Source organism: Pelophylax lessonae (genome assembly GCF_965119305.1).
Source record: "Pelophylax lessonae genome assembly, chromosome: 5".
Taxonomy (NCBI): Eukaryota; Metazoa; Chordata; class Amphibia; order Anura; family Ranidae; genus Pelophylax; species Pelophylax lessonae.
This window is the reverse complement of record NC_138772.1, coordinates 329,283,804-329,307,297: the sequence shown is the minus strand read 5'-3', so window position 1 is coordinate 329,307,297 and position 23,494 is coordinate 329,283,804. Positions and strand designations below refer to the sequence as shown.

General features: G+C 42.7%; 1 protein-coding gene across 1 annotated transcript in view; it reads left to right on the top strand.

Annotated features, from left to right (window-relative positions):
• BLOC1S5 (biogenesis of lysosomal organelles complex 1 subunit 5) overlaps positions 1-15,781 on the top strand; it is a 71,670-nt gene extending 55,889 nt beyond the window's left edge. Inside the window, exon 5 of the mRNA XM_082258767.1 lies at positions 15,542-15,781. Within this exon, the coding sequence (XP_082114893.1) occupies positions 15,542-15,715 (174 nt within the window). The 3' untranslated portion in view covers positions 15,716-15,781. The remainder of the gene's footprint in view (positions 1-15,541) is intronic.
• Positions 15,782-23,494: the final 7,713 nt, after the last annotated feature.

Sequence of the window (23,494 nt, the reverse complement as noted above, 5' to 3'; positions counted from 1 at the left end):
ATCTGAGCATTGTTGCTATCCAAGACCTCTAGTTGCATAGCGTGTCTGTTGTTGGGTGCTGTGCTAATCCTGTAAGGAACCACAGCGCCCAGAAGGAACCCTGCTATCTAACATAGGTGGAATCTGTTGTTTGTGGTTTTTGGTGCAAACCGATGGTCTTGCCTGATGGTCTGTGCAGGGCCCTAGTTCCCTATCCTCTAATTCTGCAATTTCTATGATGGAGTCGGCCATTTCTTACCTTCACAAAACCCTCATGGCTCACAGTAGAGGATAATCTTGTTTTCGAAGGCCCAGTAGGTAAAAGGTTGGGGGTCCTTCTTAAAAGCAGTCTTTGCATTGGTGGGACCTACCATGCAACCTGCAGTTGTGTCCATGGCAGCCTATCATAGTTAGTTAGTGAGGCTGAAAAAAGACACAAGTCCATCCAGTTCAACCTATGATGTGTGTGTGTGTGTGTTTGCTTTTAACCGTACATTGTATACCCCTGTATCTTGTGGTCTTTAAGGTGTCCATCCAATAGTTTTTTGAAACTATCAATGCTCCCCGCTGATACGACTGCTTGCGGAAGAGAATTCCACATCCTTACCGCTCTTACAGTGAAGAACCCCTTACGCACTTTAAGGTTAAACCGCCTTTCCTCAAGTTTTAGTGAGTGGCCACGTGTCTTATTGTATCTCCTTTCTCTGAATAGTTTGTTCCTTATGCTAGGGTCGCCAGTACAGTATTTGTACATTGATATCATATCCCCCCCCAATCGTCTCTTCTCCAGAGAGAATAAGTTCAGTGCTTGTAGTCTTTCCTCATAGCTGATGTCCTCCATTCCCCTAATTATTTTTGTTGCCCTTCTCTGGACTTTCTCCAGTTCCAGCACATCCTTCCTGAGGACCGGTGCCCAGAACTGGACAGCATACTCCAGATGTGGCCGGACCAGAGTCTTGTAGAGTGGAAGAATAATCTCTTTATTTCTGGAGTGAATCCCCTTTTTTATACAACCCAGTATTCTGTTGGCTTTGCTTGCAGCGGCTTGGCATTGCATGCCACTTCCAAGCCTGTTGTCTACCAGTACCCCCAGGTCCCTTTCCATCCTAGACTCACCCAGAGGTTCCTCCCCTAGTGAGTAGCTTGCTTTCTGGTTTCTGGCCCCCAAGTGCATTACTTTACATTTTTCTACATTAAATCTCATCTGCCATGTAGTTGCCCACCCCGTTATTTTGTTCAGGTCTGCTTGCAAGATTTCCACATCCTGCATAGAAGATATTGGCATGCCTAATTTAGTATCATCTGCAAATACTGAGATTGTACTAGATATCCCCTCCTCTAGATCATTTATGAATAAATTAAACAGGATTGGTCCCAGGACAGAACCCTGGGGGACCCCACTTTCCACACCCGCCCAATCAGAGTACTCCCCATTAATCACCACCCTCTGGACTCTCCCCTGGAGCCAGTTCTCTATCCAGGTACTCACCTTATGGTCCATACCTACCTTCCTTAGTTTGTACAGTAAGCGTTTGTGGGGAACGGTGTCAAAGGCCTTTGCAAAGTCCAGATACACCACATCCACAGGCTTACCTTTATCTAAGTGGCAGCTCACTTCATCGTAGAAGGTTAATAGATTGGTTTGGCATGAACGATTTTTCATGAATCCATGCTGATTACTACTAATAATACAGTTTTCATTACTAAAGTCTTGTATGTGGTCCCTTATCATCCCCTCCAAAATTTTGCAGACTACTGATGTTAGGCTGACCGGCCTATAGTTACCCGGGATATATCTCGGCCCCTTTTTAAATATTGGTACCACGTTGGCTTTTTTCCAATCAGCTGGCACCATACCTGTCTGTAAACTATCCTTAAAGATCAAGAATAATGGTCTGGCAATCACCTGGCTGAGCTCATTAAGAACCCTCGGGTGCAAGCCATCCGGTCCCGGGGATTTATTTATGTTAAGTTTCTCTAGTTTAGCTCTAAGTCTATCCTCTGTTAGCCATGGCGGCACTTCCTGAGGTGTATTATTTAGTTCGGCCTTACAAGCGGGGTTCGTGTAGCCCCCCGATTCCTTTGTGAAGACTGAAGAAAAGAAATTATTTAACACTTCCGCCTTTTCTCTGTCCTCAGTGGCCATTTTTCCTTTATCATCTTTTATGGGGCCAATGTGTTCTGGCCTCGCTTTCTTACTGTTTATATACTTAAAGAACTTCTTGGGGTTCTTTTTACTCTCCTCCGCTATATGTCTCTCGTGTTCTATTTTAGCCGCCCTGATTTCATCTTTACATTTCTTATTACACTCTTTGTAGTGCTTAAATGCTGCCAATGACCCCTCAGTCTTGTATTTTTTGAAGGCCTTTTCTTTAGCTCTAATATACTTTTTTATGTTGGAGTTTAGCCACCCAGGGTTTAGTTTTGCTCTTTTAAATTTATTTCCCTGTGGAATGCACTGGCCCACCCCCTTGTTAAGTATGCTCTTGAAGCACTCCCATTTTTCCTCCGTGTTCTTTGTTCCCAGGGTTCTATCCCATTTGATATTTTCTAGCAGCGAGCGCAGTTTAGGGAAATTGGCTCTTTTGAAATTCAGTGTCCTTATATTACCCTTGTGTTTCCGATTACTGTAATTAATACTGAAACCAATTGACCTATGGTCACTGTTCCCTAAGTTGTCCCGTATTTCTATATCCGTGAGCAGGTCTGTATTGTTGGTAATCAGTAGGTCAAGTACCGCATTGTTTCTTGTCGGTGCATTCACCATCTGACCCATGAAATTGTCCTGCAAAACATTTAGGAACTGCCGAGCCTTGGCTGTATGCGCGGTTCCTTCTGCCCAGTCTATATCAGGATAATTAAAGTCCCCCATTATAATGACATTTCCCATCCTTGCTGCCAATCCTATCTGTAACATGAGGTCCACCTCACCCTCTTCCCTCTGGTTTGGGGGCCTATAGCATACGCCCAATATTACCTTCCCCACCGTGCCTTTCCTTTGAAGCTCTACCCATAGGGATTCTGCCTCGTCCATAGCTCCATTATTAATATCATCCCTCATATTTACCTGTATACTGTTCTTAATATACAAACATACCCCTCCCCCTTTTTTACCCTCTCTATCTCTGCGATAAAGGGAATACCCCTGAATGGTCGCCATCCAGTCATGAGAGCTGTCAAACCAAGTCTCAGTTATCCCCACAAAATCTAAGTCCTCCTCAAACATCAGCAGCTCCAGCAATCCGGCTATCAGACCATTGCTCCCTAGACTAAGTGTATGGTCCAGAACCCCAGTTCCATCCCTCTGCCCATAATTAGGTGCATCTTTTGCCTTTAGCTTTAAGCAACTGTGTAATCAACTTAGCGAATATATTTTTCCAAATTTCGAGGATGGGCCTTCTCACTGTGCTTGATTCTCTGGCTTAAATACTGGTCAGCAGAACTCTTTAATGCTTTGAGTGATTACCCTTGGAAGCCAAAGACCTGTTTGGGCCCTCCTTGAATAAGTATATCAAGGAAATCATGGAGGGTAAGAATATTCTCTTCACCAAGCCCCAACCCCCCCGTCCCACAATAAAAAAGGCTTTCGCCTCTACCTGTAGGTCATCTACAGGTAGGGCCAGGGACTATTCATAGGATTCAGATATATTGGGCAGACTAGATGGGCCAAATGGTTCTTATCTGCCGACACATTCTATGTTTCTAGCTTATCCTGAGATTAGGAAGGCTTTCTTTCGTCCCTCTGTCTTGGACTGTTAAGCCTTAAGCAGGAATACAGTTTATGAAGTACTTCCGATGTCAGAGCTAACAAGTAGAAAAGGAAAGGATCTTGCGCCCGATAAACTAATATGACAAATAGACTCTAAGAAGTGGAATATATTTGGCTCTTTAGAAGTCAAATTTAATGTCAAAATACGTTTTGAAGGTTCGGCGATGTAAGCTAGAATCACTTCCTGTTCCCCCGCTGTTGACACCGGAAGTGCGGCATCTAAGTCAGTTAAAAGGGCAGAAGTGACGGCGCGGGCTCCCCTCCCATCTCCGAGGAAGCCCTATCGGGAGGAAACGCGTCAGAGCAAGGAGGAGCCGCGCTGTCACTCACATCACCGCGGCTTTCACTGCAGGCAACCGCGGACAACAGTATCTATAACCAGGCAGATTGTGTCTTCTCAAATGTAAGTGCTCTACCTTATTTTTAATAAAATCTTGGGGATAATGCACTATCGGCCTCCCTCTGTTCTTGCTCCATACATGTGAAAACTTGGATATCGAACCGAGTGTGTGAGCTAGGAGACTTCTATCCTATCCACCAATAAGTGTCAGGAAAAACGGAAGTATACCTTGAAGCCTAAACATATTTTGTATCTGGTAAGAGGCCCCATTTGCCTAAAGGTGTGGGAATCGATCACTCCAATTTGTTCCGTCACAAGAGGTTCTCCCTTAATTGGTTTCTGCCTTTCTATATGCCCTTTATACTGCATTTGCTGGTAAGAAGCAAACGTGTGAGGTGGTGGGAAACTGTCACATTCCATGTTGAATCACTTTTGGTTTTTCCAGCACCAGTCCATTTCACCGTTTTTTCAAGTTAATCACATCCAGCACATTTGGACTTTGAGTTGAATCATTTGGGCAATTAGCTTCACTCCCTTATTGGGAATTTGTATCACTTTCACATAAATATATGTATCACCATGATGTACAGTTTTGTTCCAGCCTATATGTACATTATTGAATGATGTTTATTTGTGGTGCAAATCACATTCATTTGTTCTTAATATTTCACATTTAGCGCACCAGACTATTTTCATTTATTTACATTCCGGAATTATTGGATCTTTGGTTGCAGCTCACTTACACTTATCAGCACAACTAGCCAACCGCCCCACGCAGATTTACTGCGGCAGGACGGCTCGGCTGCGCATAATCACGTAGATCTACGTGATTATGTGCATGCCTCGGCTGTGCTCCTACTGTGATTAGACACAACGGAAGCCAGACCGCGGGAGGAGCGGGTACGATCTCTGCCGGCCTCCCGCGATCTTCACAGAAACTGACAGAAGAGCCACCTGCCTATGTAAACAAAGCAGGCGGCTCTTCTGTCACACAGGCACAGAGAGATCATGGGTATCAGCTAAGCTGAAACACCGATCCCTGTGTGCCTGTCACAGAGCCCCCCCCCACAGTTAGTAAGCACAAATAGGCATACATTTAACCCTTTGATCACCCTCAGTATTAACCCCTTCCCTGCCAGTGTCCTTTATACAGTAACAGTGCATATTATTTAGCACTTGGTTACTGTATTAACGTCACTGGTCCCCAAAAAGTATCAAAAATGTCAGTTAGGGATCCGATCTGTCCGCTGCAATGTCGCAGTCCCGCTAAAAATCGGTGATCGCCGCCATTACTAATAAAATAAAAGGTCCAAAAATCTATCCTGTAGTTTCTAAACACTATAACTTTTGCGCAAACCAATTAAAATTCGCTTTTTGGGATTTTTTTTTACCAAAAATATGTAGCAGAGAACAAATTGGCCTAAACTGATAAAAAAAAAATGATTTTTTAAATTTTTTTTTTTTTATTGGGAATGTTTTATAGCAGAAAGTAAAACATATTGTGTTTTTTGTTTTTTTGTTTTTTTTTTCCAAAATTGTCACTCTTTTTTTGTTTATGGCACAAAATCTAAAAACCGCAGAGCTGATCAAATACCACCAAAAGAAAGCTCTATTTGCGGGAAAAAAAAAGGACATCAACTGTATGTGGGTACAGCGTCGCAAGACCGCGCAATTGTTAAAGTAACGCAGCGCCGAATCACAAAAAATGGCCATGGTTAAGGCAGTAAAACCTTCCAGAGCTTAAGTGGTTAAAATCAGTTTAACATGCATCAAATTGAAATGGTATAAAGTTTTCTTTAGGGGTCCTGAAACCCAGCATACTTTGATTAGCAAAATATCAACTTTCACATCCACTCCTGAAAATACCTGTTGTGGGGTTTTTGCATGATGGCAGGCTCAATGGCTACAAGGGAATTGTGGAAACAGGAGTGCCAGCTAGGCAATGCAGGAAGCTATACTGTATGAAAGTGGGTGTCTGCATTTAATCTATGATGCCAGTTTGGTTTTTGGATTCAACATGCTTACTTTTAAGACTTGTTTTAGTCACAAAGTCGGTTTGCCTAAACTTTGCCATGGAGCATTGATACCTTGCAACTTTATATGTTAAAAGTAAAGACCACAAGGTCTACAAAAGAGTTAGGTCTTCCCATTAATTGTATAGCTCAGAATATCTCCCGCAGAATTTTGACAGCAGTATTTGCATCTTAAAGCGGAGTTCCACCCTAAAAAATTTTTTTGCACCGTCCGCTTGCTTTAATATACCTGAAAAAGAATTGGATAATTTACATTTTTTTTTTTGTTTCACTTACCTTGTTTTTAATGAAAATATACTTACCTTCCTTCCTCTTCCTCCCTCTGCGGACACGGCCCATGGCATCACTTCCTCCTTGCATTGACTCCTGGGAGATGAGCGTCATCTTACCAGGAGTCAATGCGCCTGCACCGGAGTCACTCGTCGCTTCCGGTGCAGGCACGTCATTCCCTGCTGAACAGCTTCTGGGCATGCCCAGAAGCTGTTCAGGGATGACGCGCCTGCCCCGAAAGTGACGAGCAGGGCATTCTGGGACTCCGACGTCACCGAAGAGGGACGCTCTGGCTTCAACTGCCCTCACCTGAGATGGCAACGCTGGACAAGACATTTTCAAGGTAAGTATTTCTTCTTACAGGTAAGTGAAACAGGAGACAGTTCAGAGGCTATTGTTGCTTAAATGCACTAGCCCTGACTGTCCCCAGGGTATTTTTAGGTAAAACATTTTTTTTAGTGTGGAATTCCGCTTTAACTAGCCACAAATTTATATCCCTAAAAAAAGAAAAATCCCTTTCTGTAAACAAAATCTATGTTTATGATATCATTATGCCTCTGTCAGGCATATGTGGGAAATCCAGACAGTAAGGATGCATGTGTGACCACTCCTCATCCTAAGTGCGGCATAGCTAAGTTAGCCATGTCTAAATTAAAAAAAAAAAAAGTTCACTTGACACAAAGCTAGGGTTGTATAACATTCTGTGCAGTGGAACAATAAAATGCATAGGAGCTGAACATTATACAAAGCCAGTGTTAATATACTGGACTGTCTATGAGCTGCTTTGTCATTGCAAGGAAAAGACAAATATATATTTTACTCACTGCATATATTTTAGATACTGGATTCCTTGGAAAAGTCTTGATACACAACATTTAGTTTAAGGCTCTTTTCCTTTTTTTCAGTTGTGTAAATTTACTTTGGTAACCTTTTAGGGGTGTGATGGAGCTGCCAAAACTGCTTTCGTGAAGTGATGGGTATATTTTATTCTTTACACTAAGAAGATTAAACCGTACTTGTTTGTGTTCACATCAAGAGCTGGAAACCACTGTGACCTATACACTCCCACTAAAAATCAACAGTGGTCTCCGCACTGTGGCCAAGACTGGAGTGGTGAAAGCCCATAGGACCTGCTCATACAGTGTCTCTCTGTTTACAGGAAAATAGGGGAACATGCTTAGAAAGGTCAGAGCACAAAATAGCTCTGGAAAAGGACTGTATCATCCATAGACCCTGCTTTTTTTAGAGACCAAATCAGACATTTAGGCTTTTTGAAAATATTGCTTATTAAAACCCCAGAACTAACTTTGCAGCTTGAAAATCTGTTTTATAAAGAACAAGCATTGGGCAGTTTTCATGTTTTATGTTTAACCCGGACTGTGTGTGTTTTATGCATATGTAGTTTAGAAGGTGCGGAACCATAAGTGTCTAGCTGGTTGCTCATTATAGCCACAGAAAAAAAGAAAAACACAAATAGCTGTTAATGCTACTAGACTAGTGTTTTTTGATTTTTTTTTTTTTTTTTTTTTTTTTTTAGGCTCTATTCAAGCTTCTTTGTGTATTGATATTAACCACTTAAGCCCCGGAGGATTTGGCTGCTAAAGGACCAGGGGTTTTTTTGCGATTTTTTACTGCGTGACTTTAACGGACAATTGCGCGGTCGTGCGACGCTGTACCTAAACGAATTTGACGTCCTTTTTTTCCCACAAACAGAGCTTTCTTTTGGTGGTATTTGATCACCTGTGCGATTTTTTGATCACGCGCTATAAACAAAAAAAGAGCGTAAATTTTGCAAAAATAACAATATTTTTCACATTTTTTTATATGAAATTCCCCAAAAAAAAAGTAAAAATCAAAATTTTTTAACATTTTTCGGCCAATTTGTTTTATGCTACCTATGTTTGGTAAAAAAAATCGCAAAAAGCGTATTTTGATTGGTTTGCGCAAAAGTTATCGCGTTTACTAACAAAGAGAAAGATTTTTGTCATTTTTGGTGTTTTTTTTTTTAACGCATAATGGCGGCGATCTGCGATTTTTTTTTCGGTACTGCGACATTGCGGCGGACAGATCGGACCCTTGACTGACATTTTTGACACTTTTGGGGTTACCAGTGACATTACTGCAGTAATCAGTGCTATACATATGCACTGTTACTGCAAAAATGACACTGGCAGGGAAGGGGTTAACTTTATTGGACAGGGAGGGGTTAAGTGTGTCCTAGGGGCGTGCTTTCTACTGTGTAGGGACATGGCTATTGGTGTAAAAGCAAAGATCAACCGTTCTACATAGTAGAACGGTCAGATCTTCACTTTTACACAGGGAGAACTGACAGGCAGCTTGTTTACACAAGCTGCTCTGTCTTTCTCCCTTCACAGGAGCAATCGTAGTGTGGCCGGCGGACATCGAGTCCGCCGGTCACACGCACTGACTTGCCTGTGAACGAGCCGCGGCGGGCGCGCGCCCGCTCGCTATAGGCTCGCAAGTCAGTGACAGGCGAGTGACGTACCGATACGTCACTCTGCCTGGCCGGGGCTGACCGCCGCAGTATATAGTCGTGCGGCGGTCGGCAACCGGTTAATCAAAAATAGGGAATTGGATAAAAATAAAACAAAAATTCTGTACTAGAATAATGATGTGGCCGATTATTGATGATCTGAAGTTATCTGTTACCTTTTTCAATGTTGCACTGAACCTATGAGATCATACTGTACAGTATATTCAGGTAAACCGCTAAATACACAGCAAATATGTAAGTTGGAGAGCACAGAGCCCTGTGCTTGTCCATGATGTTCAATAACATGCGAAGGCTATTTTACACCTATCCTCAAGCAGTAACTTACATTTCTCTATCGTTCATTGACGGACACAGTTCTCGCTGATCCATATCAGTAGGGTTATACTGCCCCCTACAAGAGTAGGACACCAGGCAGAAAAAAGTTCTGGCCAAGCCCATGGGCAGTCCCGGAGGGCACACCCTCTCTTTTCCTGCATAAGATATCAGTTTTAATCTGCCTAGTCAGGAGTAAGGACCTAGTTCCTTGCTGGGATCTTTGGTCCATATGGAAGTAATTTATTTTGTAGATTTTTTTCTTTAGCTAGTTTTTTTTTTTTTTTTTTCCGGAATGTTTTTCCTGTGAGATCTTCTAGCAATTATCCCGAGCTGATAGACTGGACCACCATATCCAGTGGTCACCCCAGTCTGGCCATTGAGCGCGTGCAGGCCTTAGCTCCGCGCTGGGTCGGCCGCGACAAAGTTCGCACTGGACGGGGACTGGCCACAAGTTAAACATCTCGCCAGGACACACACGACAGGGTCTAGGTTTATATTGCAGCGTTCCTGTTTGGCTGAAAGCCCCCCTACTCTGGTGGCGTGGGGTCCTATCATGAGATGGCACCCGCCTGTGTTCCCGGTATGGTGAGTAAACGTCCATACCTTGGAAGTGTCAATTCTTCGTTGGGCAGTTCACCTTGTTCCAGCTCTTCCGCTGTTCCCTTTCCAGGTGTGGAAACCTTGGCGGGTGAATTGCCTCAGTCGAAAGGCCTTGGATGCAGGGGAATGGTCCCTTCATCTGGAGGTGTTTCAGCAGTTGTGCCTTCGTTGGGGCACTCCAGACGTGGACCTGTTAGCGTCGCATCTACAGGATAGTGCTGCGGTTTGTGGTCCGCTCCCGGGACCCTCTGGCGGGTGCAATGGTGGCGCCATGGTTTCTGTCATGGGCAAGAATATTCGCTAGGTTCAACCTGAACGATGCCGTGGAGTTTAGCATGGTCACCTGCGCACGGCTGCCGCCGACATGGTCGTGTGTGTGCTCACGGATGGGCCAAGGTCAGTATCGGCTGCGGTCTGCCTTTTCCTCCTCCCAAGTAGCTGCCAAGAATTTTTCGCAGGATCGAGGGGGGAAGGGATTCCGGTCTTTCTCGTGGCTCCGGACTGGCCTCGCTGAGCTTGGTACGGCGGCCTGGTCAGGCTAGCCGCAGACGCTCCTTGGAGAATTCCTCTCAGGGAGCAGTTATTGTCTCCAGGGCCCATCTCCTGTGCAACGTTACGGTCGCTGACTTTGCCGACTTGGCTGTTGAAACCCAGGTGCTGAAGGACGGGGGTTTGGCTGCTTCAGTGGTTCCCACCCTGCTTGAAGCGTGGGAAGCGACGACTTCTAGGGTGATTTTTGTTCATCATACGAGACAGTCGTATATTGAGTGGGCTCCCCCTCGCTCTTACTCGGTGGCCCAGATCTTGGCTTCCTTCAACTGGGAGTTGATCAAAAGTTGGCCTTCAGTACTGTCAAGGGTCAAGTTTCGGCTTTGGCAAATTTCTTCCAAAGGCCGTTGGTGCGTGACTTCCTCCAGGGGATGCGACACTTGGTACTTTTGGTCACCAACTGGGGACCTTAATTTGGTGCAGTTGGTTCTTTAAGAACCTCTGTTTGCCAGTATTCGAGGATATGCTCTGTCTACCTTATTACAGAAGGTGGCCTTCTTGGTTGCTGTCACTCTGCACGCAGGTGTCGGCACTGGCGACATTGTCCTGTCATTCTCCCTATATGTTGATCATGTACATAGAGAAAGGGAAGGTTGCCCTGGGACTTTAAATGAGGCGAACACAGGTGGCCACTAAATGGAGTAAATGTAATCTCAATTTAAAGATTAATGTTAAAAATTACATCATGTAACAGGGTACATAAAATGTTAACCAAGCCAAACAAAGGTATAGGCAGAAATATAGTACATTCTTGAAGTTAGTAACTGTATTGTTCAAGGGTTGTAAACAGGCATCTTAATAACTTTGATTCGTTTCCCGAGCAAACTGCTCGCTTCTTCAGAAATGGATGCACACATGCATGTCTGTGAAAACACATATGCAGAAATAATATTGTAACAACAATCCAAAAATTAGTTATTGATGATGTTTGCAGGGAACAAAACCCATGAAGGATCCCGAGTTAGGGACCCATACTTACAAATTGGCCGGGCCTGGACAGCGAAGAGACACTGACATCCAGTGGCGGCATGAACGCCTGATCCGGGAGCTGATGGAAAGGGACCCAGAAACACCCAGCCGGGAGAGGATGAGGGACAGGAAATTGGTATTGTGTCCGCATTGGCTCCTGCTGCTGTCAATCAAATCATGTGAGGAGGGGGGGGGGGGGCAAAGAGGACAAGATGCAGTGTATTCGTCTATGGATACCCACAGTCAGCATCAGGAGCACACCCGCACAAGTGCCCCCATAGCAAGCAGCTTGGTATGGGGGCACTCGTGGGAAGAGCTGAGAGCCCCAGCGAAGGAACCCAGAATAGGAAGTTTGGGGCTCCTCTATGCAAAACCATTGCACAGAGCAGGTAAGTATATCATGTATTTTTTTATGAAAAAAAAAAATAGGATTGCAATCGCTTTAATATTCCCTGTAGCTCAATTAATTTGGTAGGTTCCTATCATTTTAATTTTTTTTTTTCAATACATGAATTGCATTTTCCTGCACTAAAATTTATATTTTCGTGATGACCTAGCAAGTTACACCCTGCTTCAAAATCCATGAATAAAACAATGGATATGAAATCTAATTGCAAGAACTTACATTTCTAGAGAACACACTGCTCCTGCACTTTTTTGTGCCCATTCTACCATATCAGTGGGAGTTTCCTGGACATTTTGGCACCAAGCCTCTGTAGCTCAGCTGTGATAGGCCATCACCTGGTTTTCTGTTCATACTTTTTTTTTTATGTGGATATCCAGTCCTTTTTTTCTGATGCAGCTTTAGGCCACAAGGTTTACGCAGTGCCTCTCCGAGGTTGTCTTCTGACCCTTGTTGGGCCTGTTTTGCCTCATTATTGCCTGCCCTTCCTATTCATTGCTTGGGGATAACGTTCTATGGTGTATTAATATTCTACCTGTCTTCTGTACTGTATAATTAAAGTGGTTTTAAACCTCAGACATAAAATATGAACAAAGCCTATCCCTCTATAGTGTGTACTTGTCTCAATTAACCACTTTACTACCAGTCACGTAACCTCTACGTCATCAGACTTTGCGGGGTTATACCGGGATGATGCCTCTAGCTAGAGGCATCATCCCGGTACCGTTGTTTGAAGCCGACGGTCGGCTTTCCGTCGGTAACGATCGATGCGGCTCGGGAGCCGCTCGATCGTTACCCGGGGGGGCGGGAGGGGACGTCCCCCCCCTCCCGCCGCCTTCCGCGGCTTTGCTCGGGGCTACCGTCCCACCGGGAGCCCCGAGCATCCAGCCGGCACGTCCGCCGGCTGGATGGAGTCCCGATGAATGCCGGAAACGGCATCGATCGGGTCTCCGATGACGTAACCCGGAGGCGGCGTCCATGACGTCACGTCCGGGTTACTGTGCTGCAAAAGGCGGCAGATTTGAAAAACGGCTGTATGCAAAAATGCCGTTTTCGGCGTTTTGCATACAGGGAAGTGTAGTGGAGGGGTCTAGGGTCTTTTAGACCCTCGATCCCTCCATAAAGAGTACCTGTCACGACATATTGCTGTCACCAGGGATGTTTACATTGCTTGTGACAGCAATAAAAGTGATCAGATTTTTTTTTTTTTAAAAAACCTGTAATAAAGTTTAAAAAAAAAGAAAAAATAAATAGGAAAAAAAAAAAAAAAAAAAATTTAGCCGTCCCCGTCACCGTTAGCTCGCGCACAAAAAAAAACGTATACGCAAGTCGAGCCGCAAATGAAATCGCTGTTCAAACCACACATGTGAGGTATCGCCGCGATCGCCACAGCGTGGGCAATAATTAAAAAAAAAGAGCTACACTCTAACTCTAAACTGGTAACCGTTAAATAAATTTAAAGCGTCGCAGATTGAGATCTCTATTGACCGTAGTTTGTCGCCATCCCACGGGGGGGCGCAATTTTAAACCTTAACATGTTTGGTATCTATTTACTCGGCGTGACATCATCTTTCACAATATACAAAAAAAATGGGCTAACTTTACTGTTTAGTATTTTTTAAATGCAGTGAAATGTGATTTTTCAAATTTTTTCCAAAAAAATGGCGTTTTAAAGACCGCTGCGCAAATACCGCGTGACAAAAAATTTTGCAATGACCGACATTTTATTCTCCAGAGTCTTTGCTAAAAAAATATATATAATGTTTGGGGGTTCTAAGTAGTTTTCTAGGAAAAAATACTGGTTTTAACTTGTGAACAAAAAGTGTCCGAAATAGGGCTGGGGCTAAAGTGGTTAAGAGCACAAAGTATAATTTCTTTCTGCTGCTTTGTTCCTCTATCGACCTGAATCACTTCTGACAAGTTTTCCTGACATCGAGAAAAATGGTGACAGAGGAGGGACCTCCAGCTGATTTGACAGCCTCTGGTCTGTTTCTGTGTGCTGGGTGAAGGGGGTGTGTCCCTTCTCTCCAATCACATCTGAGTTCCCCCACTGAGCTCTGCAAGGATAAACTTCAGCTCTCCGCCCCCTTTTTTTTCAAACTTTCCATTCCTTGGTTGGCTCTCCATTGCTTGCTAGAAAACTGAGAAATCAGGGTGGGGTTGGGTTATAGGGAAAGCACACAGGGAATGTTTCCTCTAAAGCTTTGTCAGTGTCCAATCACCTGAAGGTGCATGCCTATAAACCATGGTATATGAATTTTATGTTTGTCAAAATATATATTTTTTTCTATTCAGCCTGTAGCCTAAACGGAAAATATCGAACATATTTCTCCATCCACGCCACCTAGCGAGGATGGATGACTCTCTTTCCGCGGCTATTGTATTTTGACTAGTGATCGACCGATATCGTTTTTTTAATGCCGATACCGATATTTTGGTCATCGGATATCGGTATCAGCCGATATTTTCACACATGTAAAAAAAAAATGTATTTATTTTTTTTTTTTCTACAGGTACTCCTTGTGGAGGAATCTGGGGGTATAAAAGACCCCAAACCCCTCCTCAGCACAGAAATGCATTCAAAACGCCAAGTTTGGTCGTTTTGAATGCTGTCAGTTTTTTTAATTTGGCGGCGAGTACCCGGAAGTGATGTCATGACATCACTTCCGGGAGACCCTGGTCTTCTCTTTGGTGGCAGCGGTGGAGGTAGGATGCCCGGTTCTCCAGGTGGGACGGGAGACCCGGGGCAAGCCGCGGGAGGGGGGCACGTCCCCTCCCGCTCCTTCCGCATCGGTTGTCAATACAAGTCAGCCGACTGTCGGCTATGGACACCGGTACCGGGGTGATGCCTGTAGCTTGAGGCATCACCCCAGTACAAGCACTTTCCCTAAATATCGGCAAATCAAAAGGCCGATTCTGATATATTGGGGAAAGTGCATATCCGCCCCCGATATATCGGTCAACCTCTAATTTTGACAGCCTTCAAAATACCCAAACAGTGCCCATCTTGAATGTTCTTAGTCTCAAAAAGAAAACGAATGCAGCCACCACATCTATGGATCAATAAGTTGTGATGTATATGAAATTTTTGTTCTTGGATTTTAATATACTTTAATCTACTTCCACTCAATTTGTAAATATATCTAGTTATGTATATTTGTGCTAGCTCACATTTACTGCTTTGCAGCCAATTGGATGAGAATGTATGTGTTAGTAGAATGTTCATTTTGGATGAATATTGGTACCAATTTGTACCTTTTACTATATTTCTAAGGTAGTTTTTAAAATAATTAATTCAGTACTGCTGTACAATACACCCTGCGTCTCCATTTGAAAATGCGCCTTCCAATACAGTTCCATAATGAGTGTGCCAAAGGGCAGCCCATTCATTTGAATAGGATGCAAATGCACCACAAAGGATATACAAATGCACCTGCTTGATTTTTGGAAACGCTGAGCAACATGTTTTGTGGTGCACTGCAACACAAGTTTGCAATGAATGGCGCTGCCATGCAGTGCACCACAGTACATTCATTTCAATAACTATGATAGTAGAGTATAATTAAGATATATTGTTGAAGTGCAAATGTTAATGTTTTAAGTGGCCCTTCAGGAAAACAGCCTTTTAAATTGTTTGAGTTTTTGCATTACAATTTTTACGTTTCAAAGGTATTATCATTTACAGTATGCTCAGCCGTAAAGCCAGATCCTGAACCTCTGCAGACCACATAGTAGTTCTTTAGCTTGACCTGTAAATATTCACACATTTTTGTTGCCATGTTACCTCTTTTATTTGCAGAGTGGTGCAGAGAAAGCTGGGAATAAGAAACTTTGTGCAAGGTGGGAAGCATTTCTGAAGGAACAGGAACAAAGACGACTGGAACTTGATGAAGAGCAGCGTAAAGCAGTGCAGCGTCTGAGGGAACAATATGCGGAGATTAACAGAGAACTTAGCAAAATGGCTTCTTTCTAACTTTCCTATGCATATTAAGTTGGCCTAGTTACCTGTTTGCTATTCTGTTGAGTTGTAAAAAAAGAATGGTGGAAGCTTTCATTACCTCATTTGTCAAGTGCCTGAGGATGTTTGGGACTGAGATGTGATAAGGAGCTAGTCGAGTGAAACATGTATGTTTGCGCTATCATCTGCAGCTAGTACTCTGATAAAATGGGTTTTGTATGCACAATGTGCTCACCCACAGATATATGCATTTTTTAAAGTCTTTTTATGTTTTTTTGTTACTGACTTTTCGCTTCACCTGGATTGATGTCTCATTTTGTCAAAATTTTTTAATGAATGTGTGTTTTGTACCATGTACCTTAATCACTGTGCATACTCCACAGCATAATACGCTGTAGCTCTTACTGTACCAATAAAAATAGTTCAGCAATAAAAAAAAAAGTCAATAATGCAAACAATATATAAAAAATGTGAAATTTATTTGTTTTTTTTTTTTTTTTTTTCAAAACTTTAGCTAAAGGTAAGCTATTGGCTTTTTTAATTGGATAGCTGAAATGTTCTATAACTATTTTTCTGAAAAAGTTGTTGCATTCTAATTGATTATATTTTTCTTTTAACCACATCAGGATTTAGATTGTTAGGAAAGTTTTTAGAAAACATCTCTAAGGGATCGTTCACGCTTGCTTTGATCCCTAAAGTGCCTAATTTGACAGGCGGTGGGAAACGTATCATCTCCTTACTGCCAGCTTTAACCCCTTGATCCTCATACTAGCATGATTCAACTTTTAGTTTGGTTGCATTAGTTGGCAGCTACAGCCACCAAAAGTGAGGGGGTTGATTTCCTGCTGTGACATATAGGCCCTCCCGGCCAATGCCTCTTCAGCTAAAGGAGAAGTGTTTGGGTGCGATAAAAATGCAGCTCAACCATGGGGTTTTACCGACCTTCAACTACTAGTGTGAATGATTCTTAACATCCATTTACTCTTCCTCTGCTGTTGTTACCGTTAATTAACAGCTGTCAGAATGACAGCCGGCAATTGCTTTGTGTTACTTTGTGTCAAAATGCAGCCCCTCCTGTGTAAAATTACATTTGCAGATAATCTGCAGGTATCTTTAAGTACAATAAATCAATGTAATGGTTTCTTGTATTTAAGGTTTGATTTATGTGTAGATCAAGGTGTGTCCTTGTATCTGAAGATACCTTAACTTAACTTAAGTAACTTAACTTAAGTAGGGATGAGCTGACGGTTTGGTCCGAACCTAGGGCGAATGCCTGACATTTTGTTTATCTTGCCCCCTGTTAAGCAGGAGCTGAGCATCATATATACAAGTGGTATTTCTACCACTTCTATATATGACCGCTTTCCGCTATCACTGGTTCCTAAGAAAGCAGCAGTTTCTTGCACCTGCCCTGTCCCTAGGAGCCACTGATGTCACAGCACATTGATTTACATGGACCGTGTACAAAAAAGAACAAAATATAAAGATCACCTAAATTAAAAAAACAAAGCTGTCCATCTAATTTTTTAAAAAAATTAGAAGATCATCAAAAAGTAAATTTTGCTATCGTTCATTGACAGACACAGCTCCATATCTTCTTAGACCATTGGGTTATGCTCCTCCCATCAGGAATAGGACACTAGGCAGGAAAAACCTTTACCACGCCTATGGGGCTGTTCCTGTAGGCATAACCCCACACACTCTGCTACAGCCCTTAGTTTGTTTCTGCCTAGTTTAGGAGTACGACCTAGTTCCCTGCTGGGACTTGGGTCTTAGATATTTAAAAGGAAAATTTTTGTTATATGTAATTTTTTTGAGCTCAGAGCAATAAAAGCTTTGTCTGAGCCAATGGATGACTCATCTGCGAGATTGTCCGGTTTGGATTTAATCGGACAATGCCACGGCTGTGGCTTACATCAATCATCAGGTGGGGGGCACCAAGAGTGTCTTGGCAGCCAGGGAGGTGGCCGAATTTCTGGCTTGTGCAGAAAAGTTTGTTCCAGCCCTCTGTGCTGTACACATCCCAGGTGGGGAGAACTGGCAAGCGGATTACCGGAGTCTTCAGGTGTTGGATCAAGGGGAATGGTCCCTACATCCAGAGGTGTTTCATCTCCTGTGTGTCCAGTGGGCGACTCCCGAGGTCGATCTGTTTGCTTCTTGTCTCAACAGGAAGGGTCAGAGCTTCGTAGCCAGGTCTCTGGATCCTCTGGCCAACGACACAGACGCGCTGGTAGCTCCTTGGGGTCGGTATCGGCTGATTTATGCCTTTCCTCCGCTGAAACTCCTGCTGAGCCTTCTATGCAGGATAGAGGTGGAAGGGATTCCAGTCGGTTCTGGTGGCCCCAGACCAACCTCGCCAGTCTTGGTACGCAGAACTGGTAAGGTTGGTCGCCGATGCTCCTTGGATACTTCCTCTTCGGGAGGATCTGCTGTCTCAAGGGCCGATCTTCCATCCTACTTTACAGTTGCTGGCTTTAATGGCATGGCTGTTGAAAGCCAGGTTTTGAGAGATAGAGGTCTTTCTGACTCTGTGATTCCTACACTATTGATGGCCAGGAAATCGACTACCAGGAAGATCTATCATCGTACGCGGAAATCGTACATGTCATGTTGTGAATCAATGAAGGTGCACCCTCGCTTGTTTTCAGTAGCTAGGGTTTTGGCCTTTCTGCAAAAAGGGGTTGAACAGCGGTTGGCTTTGGGCACTATCAAAGGCCAAGTGTCGGCTTTGGCTATATCTTTCCAACGCTCGTTAGCTACGCATACCTTGATTCGCACTTTCATGCAGAGAGTGCGCCATGTGGCTCCCCCGAGAAGATCCCCGCTGCCTCCGTGGGATCTGAATTTGGTATTATCTGTTCTTTAAAAGCCTCCTATTGAGAACATTCGGAAAATTTCTCTGCTTTCATTGTCTCAGAAGGTTTCCTTTTTCATGGCTATCACTTCTGCCCGCAGAGTGTCTGAATTGGCAGCGTTGTCCTGCAGCTCACCTTATTTTTTGATCCACAAAGATAAGTTGGTACTCCGACCTAATCAGTCTTTTCTCCCTAAGATGGTTTCTGATTTTCATTTGAATGAAGACATTGTGCTGCCTTCACTTTGTCCCAAGCCCAAGCATCCCAAGGAAATTGCTTTGCATTCTTTGGATGTGGTTTGGGCGATCAGGGTTTACCTGGCGGCCACTGAGTCTTTCAGAAAATCAGATGCTCTTTTTGTCATTGCCTAGGAAACTCGTAAAGGATTGGCTGCGTCTGCTGCGACCATATCCAGATGGATCAGGCAGGCAGTTGTTCAGGCTTCAGGTTCAGGTTCCTCCTTTCCCTGTGAAGGCGCATTCTACTAGGGCGCTGAGTGCCTCTTGGGCTTTTCATCAGGCGTCAGTGATGCAAGTTTGCAAAGCAGCAAATTGGTCGTCTGTGCATACGTTCACAAAATTCTACAAAGTAGATGTTTGGCATCTTCGGATGCCTCTTTTGGCCACAAGGTTATGCAGACTGCTTTTTAAAAGAGAACCTTTTTGTTTGTTCTCTTGAGTGTGTATGTTTTTCTAGGTGAGCTCCAGTTGTTCCTGGTTGAGCTCCATGTTACCGGGTTGGCTAATTTTAGCCTTTGGGGAATTACACTCTTTGCGTTTTTTCTCACCCCTCATGCATATACTGCTTTGGGATGTCCCAATGGTCTAAGAAGATATGGCGCTGCGTCTGTCAATGAATGATAGAAAAAACTGGATTTTTGTACTTACCGTAAAATCCTTTTCTCTGAAGTTCATTGACAGACGCAGCACCCACCCCTCTACTTGTGAGTGAAATTCGTTTTTTTTTTCTTCTAAACACTGCTTGCCATGAAACTAAGGGCTGTAGCGGAGCGTGTGGGGTTATGCCTACAGGGACAGCCCCATAGGTGTGATCAAGCTTTTTCCTGCCTAGTGTCCTATTCCTGATGGGAGGAGCATAACCCAATGGTCTAGAGATATGGAGCTGCGTCTGTCAATGAACTTCAGAGAAAAGGATTTTACGTTAAGTACAAAAATCCAGTTTTTTTTTTTTTAGTAATTTAATTTTAAAATGTGAAACTCCTATACTGTATAATATAGATTCTTTACACACAGTGATATATTTCAAGCATTTTTCTTTTCACCACTCCCATACTGGGCCTATTCTGGCACTCCTCTCCTACGTGTAAAAAATCATCATTTTCTTGCTATAAAATTACTCGGAACCCCCAAACATTGTTTTTTTTTTTAGCAGAGACCCTAGGGGAAAAAATGGTGGTTGTTTCAACTTTTTATGTCCCACAGTATTAGCGCAGCAATTATTCAAAAAATTTTTTTTTTTTTTTTTTTTAATGGTCTCTCAGTCTGAAAAAAAAAAAAAACGGTTTCATGAAACAGGAAAAAACAAAACACTAAAGTTTGCCCAATTTTTTTTGTATAATGTGAAAGATGATGTTACGCTGAGTAAATGGATACCTAACATTTCATCCTTTAAAATTGCGCACACTCGTGACTCGTGGAATGGCGCCAGACTTCGGTACCTAAAACTCTCTGTAGGCAACGCTTTTAAACATTTTTGACAGGTTACCAGTTTAGAGTTACAGAGGAGGTCTTGGGCTAGAATTGTTCAGGCTCTAACGTTCGCTGCAATACGTCACATGTGTGGTTTCAATGATGTTTATATATGAGGGCACGACAAATGTATGCGTTTGCTACTTCATGCAGCGACGGAGTGCTTTAAAAATGTTTTTTTTTCTCATTGTTTATTTTATTTTTTGTTTATTTATGTAAACATCCCTTGTAATAAGAATAGGGCATAACCGGTCCTCTTTATGGAGAGATGTGGTCTATAAGACCCCACATCACATCTCTCCTCTAGACTGGAAAGACTGAAATTAAAAAAAAAAAAATGCTCTCGGCCTTTCCAGCTGAGTCCATGGCAGTATTTGCAACTGTCAGGCCGAGCGTGACTTCATAACATCGCGCCCGGGCCTCCGAGTCATAGAGACTGCCAGGGGACTATCTGGTCCTTTGTATTCTCTACAGTGAACTGCCACCTCAGGCTCGCCGATCGCACAGACGAGCCAGTAGAAGCACCGCAAGAACGATCAAGCAGCTGAATTGTTCTTACGGTGCAGGGAATCAGGGGCTGCAAAAGATATCTAAATGATGCCTGCCATCATTCATATATCTCCACTCAAAGTCCAGGACGTCCTATGACATCCTTTGGCTGAAAGTGGTTAATTTTGATGATCATAGCTTACAGCTAGTGAAAACACAAAATTCAGTGTCTCAGAAAATTTAAATATTCTGAAAAAGTTCAATATTGTAGACTCATGGTGTCACACTCTAATCAGCTAATTAACTCAAAATACCTGTAAAGGTTTCCTGAACCTTTAAATGTTCTCTCAGTCTCGTTCAGTAGGTTACACAGTCATGTGGAAGATTGCTGACTTGACAATTGTCCATAAGACAGTCATTGACACCCTCCACATGGAGGGTAAGTCCCAAAATGTACATTGCTAAAGAAGCTGGCTGTTCAGAGTGCTGTAGCCAAGCATATTAATGGAAAAATGAGTGGAAGGAAAACGTGTGGTGAAAAAAGGTGCACGTGCAACAGGGATAACCGCAGCCTCGAGAGGATTGCGAAGCAAAGGCCATTCAAGAATTTGGGGGAGGTTCACAAGGAGTGGATTACGGCTGGTGTCAGTGCTTTAAGAGCCACCACACACAGATGTATCAAGGACATGGGTTACAACTGTCGTGTTCCTTGTCTCAAGCCACTCCTGAACCAGAGACTTTGGGGGAAGATTTGCTAAAACTGGTGTACACAGAATCTGGTGCAGCTGTGCGTGGTAGCCAATCAGCTTTCAGGTTTTATTGTCAAAGCTTAAAGCGGTAGTATCATCTAATTTTCCACTTTGCAGTATAATAATGACATGTGTCCGTATGTTATAGCGCACCTTTTATCATGACTGTCACTGCAGCCGTTCTCCTTAGATTTGTATCGGTGCTGTGATCCACGTCATTTGCGCATGCTCATCGTTATCTTTTTTTCCGGCAAGATAATTAGCTTGCCGGAATTTCAGTGGCTAGTGCGGGGCTGCGTCATTTCCTCTCCTAGACGTCAGCCCCGTGCTCCCGCGAGACTACGACCTTCCCCCATTAAAAAAAAAATCTCCACTACCCCATGTGACTTGCTACGTCACAGGGGAGTGATAGTGGAGTAGTGGAGAGAGGAAGAAGACGTGTGGAGGGCAGAGCGGCAGAGAAGAGGAGATCGAGAGAGAAGCTATCAATAGTGCACCAATCACCCACTCACAAGTAATAAAGGTTTATTTACTGACATTTTTTATTGCCCCTCCTTTCCTTCCCATATAAATGTAAATATATATATATACACATACATATATAGCTCTCCCTCTCTCTCTCTATATATATATATATATATTTAGATATATATGTGTGTTTATATATATTTATATATATATAAATATATATTCTAAAAAATATATATATATATATATATATACATATATAAATAAATATATATATATATAATATATGTGTATATAAATATATATATATATATATATAATATGTATATATTTATATATATACACACACACACACATTATATATATATATATATATATATATATATATATATATATATATAAACATTTTTATAATATATATATATATATATATATATATATATATATATAATGTGTGTGTGTGTGTGAGTAAATATTTATAAATATATATATATACATACATACATACAAACTCAAATAAAAAATAAATATATATATATATATATATATATATAAGCACATATTTAAATTTATTGAACAGATTTAGATAGCGTTATATAGACGTATTATTGTATTATATACATGAAGGCAGATCACCTCCTTTACACCGTGAGGTAATAATAAGGAAACGAAAGTGTACTGTTTCCCTATTATTAGATCGTGGAGAAGGGGGGGAGCAATTGTGCAGAAGGAATATGTTGGACAGCCTCCTATTGGCTGTCCAAATCGTGAATGAAACCAAAGCGAGGCTTGGTTTCGGCGTTTACTGCGCATGCGCGGGATTTCGGCAATACTACTCGTACTGTGGGCGGAAACACAGCAGCGTTCCGCTGGAGAAAGCCACAGTAAGGATGGCGGCGCTGTAGTATGAGGAAATAAGAACATATTATATAAAATAATACAGGTTAGCTAAACGAGCTATTGATTGATTTCACTAAATTGGATTGGAAATTACATGTTACAGGTGTTGATGTTTTTAAATGATATAAATGATATACTAGGAATGAGTTTACTACCGCTTTAACTGAACAAGCTGGAGTTAGAAGCTGATTGGTTACAATGTACAGCTGCACCAGATTCTGTGTGCTCCAGTTTCAGTAAATATCCCTCAATGTCAGAAGCATCTTACCTGGACTAAGGAGGAAAAAAAGACTGGACCGTTGCTCAGTTGTCCAAAGTCCTCTTTTCAGATGAAAGTAAATTTTGCATTTCATTTGGAAATCAAGGTTCCAGAGTCTGGAGCAAAAGTGGAGAGGCAGAGAATCCACGTTGCATGAGGTCCAGTGTGAAATTTCCGCAGTCAGTGATGATTTGGGGAGCCAAATCATCTGCTGCCATTTGTCCACTGTGTTTTAAGTCCAGTCAGCGCACCCCTCTACCAGGAAATTCTAGAGCCCTTCATGTTTCCCTCTGCTGAACAGCTTTATGGAGATGCTGATTTAATTTTCCAGCAGAACCTGGCACCTGCCCATACTTACAAAAGTA